The following is an 8786-nucleotide window of genomic DNA, read 5'->3' on the forward strand; positions in this document are numbered from 1 at the left end:
CAAAACTCTCCCGTCCAGAGCAGATTTGTTCATTTGTAGAAATTGCAACAAGACGGTAACCAAAAAAAACTGAAACCAGGAAATTAAAGACAGGGGAGCGAAGACGAAAAAGAGCCAGAAATAAAACTTAATAAGGATTGATATTTCCTTTTAACCTCCCTGCCTTGGTCTCCTTCTAAGGCAGAGGAGATTCATTTCTTTCTCTCCCCTAAGCGAAATTCTCAGAATATAAAATAAAAGGTGAAATGGCGTTTCAAGATTTCGACAAGATCCAAGAACGTGTAAACGCCAACAGGAAACGCAAGATCAGGAAGAGGATGATCGTTGGAACAGTCTCTTTGCTTGTAGTTGTTGCTGCCATTATTGGAGGAGCTTTTGCTTATGTTGCATATGAGAAGAAAAACGAACAACAAGCAAAGAACAACAACAAAAACAACGACAACAACGCCAAATATAGTCAGAAAAAGAGCCAGAGCCCTAGCCCAACCCCGAAGGTGCCTGTTTCAGTGGCACAATCAGTGAAACCCGGTCAGACTGATATAATAATTCAAAATCTTTGCAGTTCAACACTGTATAAGCTAAGCTGCGAGAAAACGTTCAAGAACAGAACAGAGAAGAGTTTTTCTTTGGAAAAGCCGACAATCATTTTGCAGTCTGCCATTAAAGCTGTCAATGAAGATCTCGACCGAGTTTTAGAGAAGGTTTTGAGTCTAAAGACCGATAACCAGTTTGATAAAGATGCAATTTCACAATGTAAGTTGCTTGTAGAAGACGCTAAGGAGGAAATTGTCGCATCACTGAACATAGTCAACAACACAGAAATCAACAATTTCTCAAAAATAGTTCCCAGTTTGGACAGTTGGCTAAGCGCGGTGATGTCATATCAGGAAACATGCCTTGACGGGTTTGAGGAAGGTAGTCTAAAATCTGAAGTTAAGAAGAGCGTAAATTCTTCTCAGGTTTTAACCAGCAATTCCCTCGCAATGATTCAATCCTTTGGAGAAAAACTCTCTCCTGTTACAAAGGTCGCAACACGAAATCTACTTGACAAAATCCCAAATTGGGTAAGCAATGAGGATAGAAGAATGTTGAGGGCAGTTGATGTGAAGGCTTTGAATCCTAACGCTACTGTGGCTAAAGATGGCAGTGGAAATTTCACAAGCATTAATGATGCTCTGAAAGCAATGCCTGAGAAATATGAGGGAAGGTACACATACTATATATAGCATTTCATATCGTGACTGTTACGTCACGTTATCTTTGGTTGACTAACTCTTGGTTTCTTTTTAATTCTGAAGGTACATTATCTACGTAAAACAAGGTGTTTATGAAGAATATGTAACTGTTGATAAGAAGAAGGCAAACCTTACTTTGGTTGGAGATGGATCTCAGAAGACGATTGTGGCCGGAAATAAAAGCCACACAAAGAAAGTCCACACTTTTATCACGGCAACATTTGGTAAGTGGGGATAAAATCTAGTATACAGATAAACATATACATTCTTTTTCAATTAAGTTTGAGGTGACCAAACATGAGATATCAGCTAATGGTTTGTGTTAATGTCGTTGACGTGTCACCATTCACCTTCAAACTCGTGTATGTTTTTCTCAAGAAAAAAATATACCGTCATGAATTTTGATGTTTAGATCATATTCATCTTGACATCTACAAAAATATGTCACTGAACATACCTTGAAATTTAAAGTGTCAATGTGAATAAAACTAAATTCTTATATAAATGACTGGTTCCTTAATAGTTGCACAAGGAGAAGGGTTCATGGCACAGTCAATGGGGTTCTGGAATACGGCTGGGCCAGAGGGACATCAAGCTGTCGCAATACGTGTTCAATCTGATCGATCAATTTTTCTCAACTGTCGATTTGAAGGCTACCAAGACACATTGTATGCCTACACGCACCGTCAGTACTACAGAAGTTGTGTGATTGTGGGAACAATTGACTTCATATTTGGAGATGCAGCTGCCATCTTCCAAAACTGTAACATCTATATCAGAAAGGGCATTCCAGGACAAAAGAATACGGTGGCCGTTCAAGGACGTGTCGATCAGTTTCAGACAACTGGTTTTGTGTTCCAAAACTGTAAAATTGCTGCAAACGAACATCTTATGCCTGTCAAGGCAGAGTACAAGAGTTATCTTGGGCGACCCTGGAAGAGATTCTCTCGAACAATTGTAATGGAATCTACAATTGAGGATGTGATCGATCCGGTTGGATGGTTGAGATGGCAAGATACAGATTTTGCGATAGATACATTGTATTATGCGGAGTACAAGAACAAAGGACCATGTGGAGATACAAGTACCAGGGTTAATTGGCCTGGATTTAGGGTCATAAACAAGGACGAAGCTTTGAACTATACTGTTGGACCGTTCTTACAAGGAGATTGGATTAATGCAATAGGTTCTCCCGTTAAGTTTGGTCTTTATGATGCTTGATGAGATTTTGTTGCTTGCTGAGAAGCTAATGGGGTGACTTGTTTTGTATTTAAGGGATTCAGAAATGAATTAAAAATTGCATCCATAAATTGTTTTTTTGGACATATAAGCGATTCAGAACATACTAAGCTAAGAGAATGTGTTTTATCAAACCTATATCGTTTTGTGCTGAATATATTTTTGGAAGGAAGCATATTTAAGGATTATTATTTTAGTCAACATAGCAGAAAATGATATGCTATATTTTAACCTAAATAAACTATTCTACATTAATATGATCATGGATGGAGCTTTAGAAATGGAACTTGAACCAGAACTTGTACCAGTGAATGATGAGCTTGAAGCTGATGAGCCACTAGTTTTACCACATGGACCAATGACCTTAGCCAGACCTAGAAGATTCAAGGAGATAATTGGTGTCATACTTAGTCAGTTGGGAGATTGACTAAATCACTTGGGCAAGGATGGAAAAGATGAATTACAAACCTCACAGGTTTTGATTCACGTCCATGGTGATTAATAAACGGGTAAGTGACCCATTTGCACTCTTTTTCCCTTGTCTTTGTCTTTGGCTTTGTGCCAACTGATTTTTAAAATGAAGCAATGGTTCTCACTTCTACTCAAGCCCAGTTTTTTGATTCAAGACTTAAGCCCAGCAAAAAAAGCAATTTCGAATCTAAGAAGTCTAAGGGGCATGCGTATTAAGATCCAGAGTCATTCAAAGTTGGTCTTAGTCTAAGTGTGATTTTCGAGGTTTTGCTTTGTTTTCTACACTTCTTTTATTTTTTTTCTTTAAAAGTGCTTGTAATCTCATTCAGAATATCATCTTTTGATCAATCAAACTTTTTAGTAATAAAAATCTTCTTCTTCAAAACTTTGAGAGAATTTCATCGGTTCCTTGTAAATAAGTTTAATTGTTTTGAGTATCATCCCTATCAATCAACCCCGGTATATCAGAAGCCATTCCGCAACTTCTTTGTGACCCATGGCTCTAACGCTTTCTTCATTTGTGTCTCACGTATCATTTGAAGCAAATTTATCCATTTTACCACCTTCTGAGTGCCAATCTTAGGAAGATTGTATCAAATGGTATCTGAGCACACTAAGAAGTTCGGAAATTTTATCTCTATATTATCTTCTCAACTTTCACAATCTTTCATTTCTTGTCTTTTTATCTTCTGTGTCGATCCAGTCTTTAAAAAAAAAATCCCAAGAAAAACACTAAAAGAAGCATCAGAATCATAAGCTGGTAGATATATTAGCATATTCAAAAAAAAAAAAAGAAACAAAAATCTCTTAATCTTTCTATCTGTGTTCTGTTCATTTACTTATAATTGCTTGGAGATTTGATCATGAAATTTGATTGATTTTGTTCGATATACTATTGAGAATCTCTGCTTTTTTAGGCCTTTGAGAGTTGACTGAAACACCCTGAGAGTTATAGCACTTGTAAGATAAACACTTTAAGAGATTTTCACTTGTAATCTGTTTGTTAAAATTGTTTGAGGTCGAAATGACAGAAGATGGTGAAGTACCATGATTAATACCATGATAAGTACCATCGAAATAAAAAAATTATTGATAAATACCATGATAGCTCGGATGGATCAGTTAATGACTATCAATTGAAGGAGATTCATCAGAGAATCGATTGAGGCCAAGGAGAACCTCGACCAACAAGGACCTCTCAAAGCTGTGAAGAGGGAAAGGACGACTTTGCTGGCCACAACGAAGCGAACTACATTGGAAGGCAGAACAAGTTTCAGAGATTCAACAACTATGGCAACGATCAGAATCTCTCCTATAAAGAATCCAAATGTTACAAATCCATGAGATCAGGTGTATCCTCCACAACAGCCTCAAAACAAAAGGTATAACAATAGAAATCAGTTCCAAGGAAACTACCAATGGTAGCAGGACTATGCTCAGCAAAGTGTTGCTCCACAAGTTCAAGGCAACACCTCCAACACTCAAGATAGTTTCCAGACTAAGAATTCTTATCCTCCAGGTTTTGGTACAAATCAGGGACAACAAAATTCTTTTATTCCACCTAAGTTTAACCTAACAGGCATGTTTCAACAGATCCTTAACGACCAAAAGGAGATTTGGAAATCTGAGAACAAAGGAGCCTCATCATCTCGGCCACAAGGTTCTCTTCTAGGGAAATCTGTGACAAATATTAAAGAGTATACTAAGGAGTAAAACCTGTGAAAATGGCCAAGAAGATGAGTGTGCTGATCAAGAAGTGAGTAAAGGAGCTAAGAGCAAGGGCATACTAGAAGAAAAGGCGCCTGAGAAGCCTAAGAAAAAGGACACACCATTTGTTCCTCCTTCATACAAACTTATGTCTTCATTTCCAAGGAGGTTTAAGAAGAAGCTAATAGAGAAGTACCGAGATTTGTTTGACAAAAAATGGAGAAAGTGGAAGTTAAAATGCCATTGGTAGATGCATTTCTCTTGGTGCCTCAATACACCAGGTTTCTTAAGGATGCAATGGTGCAGAAAACCAAGGAGCTATAGGGTATGGTTGTGCTATCTCATGAGCCTTATGCCATTCGTATTAACAAGGAAGTTCGGTTTAAAGTGTATAAGCCTTGTAGAATCTCTTTGATCCTTGTTGATAGGTCACTGAGGCACCCTATTGGGCTCCTTGAAGACTTGCCAGTTTGAATTGGTAACTTTCAATTTCCAACTAGGTCTCTTTTTATCTTGATATGGATGAGAAGCCTAAAGATCATTTGATCTTTGGAAGACCCTTCTTGGCAACTTCTGGAGCCATCATTGATGTTAAAAGAGGGAAGATTGATCTCCATTTTCAAGAAGTCCTGAAATTTGACATCATTGAAGTCATGAAGAAACCAACTCTAGAGGGTCAGGTGTTCTACATTGAATCTATGGTAGAATTGGCTGAAGAGTTACTTGAAGAGCTGATTCTGGAGGATCATCTACAAATTGCCTTGACTAAAGAGCATGGAGACCATGGATACTTGCATGGTTGAATTCTCACAACCCTTTGGTGAGTAATGGTTCCTTTCTGGAGCTAGAGTGCAAGGGTTTGGAGGCAAATTCAGTTCAAAATGGGTTAGTTCACTAGTGTATTGCCGTGTATTTGGAATCAGATGAGAACAACAAGGGTTGTTGGGGTCGGATTCCACCCTTCGAGTTTCACTCCCGAAATCGACTAAGTATCCGAAATGGGTTTCACTAAGCTTGGTCGTAGTAGACAAACCGGGCTCAACAAGGGTTTAATCTGAACCTGCCGAGCCGAGAAAAGTAACCTAAACGAACCAGGGTGTGGTTCGGTTTGGCCGAGCCGCATTGGGAAAAGAAGTGGGTCGAGTTGAATTCAGAGGGGAGATGGGGATAAGAAGTTTTCAAGTAATAAAAACCTTTTTCGATCTTGTGTTGTTGTGATTAAACTTTTCCAGTAATAAAACTTCAGATCCCTCTTATTTTCTTAACAAATTCTGATTGTGCATGTTTTGGCTCAAACAATTTCGTATTGTCTATGGGTATAAGAAGTTTTCTGACTCAAAAATCGACAAGACCCTAAGTTTCGAAGAACATGTCAAACAACACTTCTGACGAGTACAACAACAACAACACGGAAAAAGACGCTCCACCGTTGAACACAATGACGAGGTGAAACCCAGGACGAGGTGAAAAGTATGCTAGTCGTGCTAATGAAGAAGATGGAGGAGCAAAATAAAAGGAACGAAGCAATCACAGAGCGGCTCGACGTGATGACGACAGAGATGCAGTATTTGATCCAGAGAGCCTGGATTTATGATCTAACCGATGCGGTAAGAAAACACTTCGATTTCTCCACTTCCGCAAGGGCATCACCATTGCTGCACCCTCTCGACGAACAAACTCCAATGGCGACCAGAGCGTCACCACTGCTGCACCCTCTCGACGAACAACCTCAGCTACGACCAGAGTAAACTTGTTTAGGGTCCAATTTTTAATCCAAGAATAGAGTCTCATGCATGTATTTTAGATAGATTCATTGTGTTTTGATAGACAAGAGTTTTTAAGGCTCTTGAGGGCTATCAATCCCCTTGTCAAAGTAGTATAAGGGGTGTCAATCCAAGAATGTGGAAGCTATACACTAGACTATATGATCTGTTACTTAATTCAAGCAAACAAGGAGGGGTTTGATTCAAAAAGGTGATTAAAAGGAAACTAAACAAGATTAACAAACTTGCAATGATTAAAAGCAAGAAGCAAATGATAGATGGTAAACAAGATGAGAAAACTAAGCCTCTAGGTGTGGTCATTGATTAGGGTGCTTTGAATGCAAACTAATGATGCTAAACAACAATGAAACACTTGCTACTCTTTAGTCTAGGCTTCTTAATCAGATTAATCCACTCTCACGACAGAAATCCCTTTGCAAATCACTTAATCAAGTCTAACAACAATTAGAGATAACCAAGCAATCAACAAGCATAATGTTCCAAGCCTAATAAGTGACCAAAGAATCTCTAGCAAAGAAAGACCGAATTTTATACAGAAAGATATAGCAAGCAATCACATGATCTCAAAACCAATTAACTTAGAACTCTAAACTAGATTAATCCTCTTATGAAGGCATTAACCTCTACACTCATCCATTTTAAAACCAAATTCTCATTTGTGAAATATGAATCAATGAGCATTAAGAAATAGTTCTAATATGTCATTTATGCATTTAACAAATATCATCATGGCATTAAGGCATAAACCCTTAGTTAGCTTTCATTCAGGCATTTCATCAAACACTTTTGGTGCATGAAAAACCCAGATTCTAGACCCAAGTGATGTGCAAGGATCTAGCATTAGGATCAGCTAACTAAGGAAAGGAGAAGAGAATCTAAGCCTAAACAATCATTAATCTACATCTAAGCACCCTAAATCTACACACCTAGATGCTTAAAGAAAGACTACTCACTAATCATGTTTAACTCTCCTAAACCTTTGTAAGTAGATTAGTTAAGCATGATTAGAGATTAGAAATGGAGATGGAAAGATATAGGATGATCGATTTAAGCTTTAAACACAAAGTACTCTCTTGATTCAAACCCAGAAAATGAAGATCTCTCTTACAAAGTTTAGGTCTTTCAGAAAAGAGGCAAATAAACAAAGAGAATAAAGCTTAACCTAATGATTAATATCTCAAAACTATATATAGGAAGGGTTTTCTTAATGAGTCAACCCTTAACAAACAGGATATTGGCCCATTAAGGCCCTAAAATTCGGATTGGATCGAGAGAAATATCGACGTGCATTATCTCGATATTTTGGTCAACATTCCTTCGGCGTTTGAGGTTGGAAAATGTCGACCATGGTTCACTTCGACATTTTGGTCGACATTATTTCGGCGTCCCAGGTTGAAAATGTCGACCACTTCTTATCTGGATGCTTCTGGTCGATATGAATGCAAACCATCTGAACAAAAACCTTCATAACTCTCAACGCAGTGGTCCGAACCTCGGTCTGTCAACTCCATGAGCAATATAGCTTTATCATCTACAACTTTGGTGAATGGTCCGGGTCCAGATGACATCGGCAAGGGCTTCGTCTCACCGGTTCTTTGATGCGCGTCACTTTGGTCCTCTAGTGGCTCCGAGACATGTGTTCCTTATAAACTCCATAACATTCAGCACACAGCTCCAAATTGGACAATCTCAGGCGTTACGGAAACACGACTCATCGCTCTTGAATATTGATGAAGGCACCAAAGGCTGGATCGCAATGCCAGTGTTCCGTTTCAGGTGATGAAGTAGAGGGATTGTCAGCTTCTATACACTTGTCCGGTTCTGATGCATTCACACGAGAGTCTCTCCACGGTTTCTGCTCCAGATGCTCCAAATTGACTCCAAAATACCTGTAAACACTCCAAAAGTGCAAGACACTCTAGGACCTAATGCAATTCCTAACTAAACCAACGATAAGGACAAAAGCATTGAGAACTACCTAAATGTATGCATGAGACTCAATATTTGGACAAAAAATGCAATCCTAAGTATGCAAATTATGAATATATCAACTCCCCCACACTTATCTTTTGCTTGTCCCCAAGCAAAAAGAACAAATGAGAGAGAGAGGTTGAATGCATGGGGAGTTCATATTTCCTTTGGGAGAAGTGACCACTAAGAGAATTCAATTTCATGCTCAATATGCAATGCAAGACCATACTCAGATATATATACTCAACAAGAAATCTCCACAAGTTCTCCTCTCCCTCAAATCTTTCACATTCATTAAGCTTTTATCAAGTGAATCAAATGATGCAATGTTTAAACAAACAGATTTTGGCTAGGGTGAGGTTATGAGACTAAAATGATC

At 38.4% G+C, this 8786-nt stretch overlaps 1 protein-coding gene across 1 annotated transcript; it reads left to right on the forward strand.

Annotated features, from left to right (window-relative positions):
* Positions 1–212: 212 nt before the first annotated feature.
* LOC18025540 (probable pectinesterase/pectinesterase inhibitor 13) lies at positions 213–2564 on the forward strand. Its single transcript, XM_006408719.2, has 3 exons — positions 213–1207; positions 1299–1459; positions 1759–2564. The coding sequence occupies exons 1-3, from the start codon at positions 246–248 to the stop codon at positions 2454–2456; spliced, it is 1821 nt and encodes a 606-aa protein (XP_006408782.1). The 5' UTR covers positions 213–245; the 3' UTR covers positions 2457–2564.
* Positions 2565–8786: the final 6222 nt, after the last annotated feature.

The sequence above is a fragment of the Eutrema salsugineum genome, unplaced genomic scaffold (assembly GCF_000478725.1).
Source record: "Eutrema salsugineum unplaced genomic scaffold, Eutsalg1_0 scaffold_12, whole genome shotgun sequence".
Taxonomy (NCBI): Eukaryota; Viridiplantae; Streptophyta; class Magnoliopsida; order Brassicales; family Brassicaceae; genus Eutrema; species Eutrema salsugineum.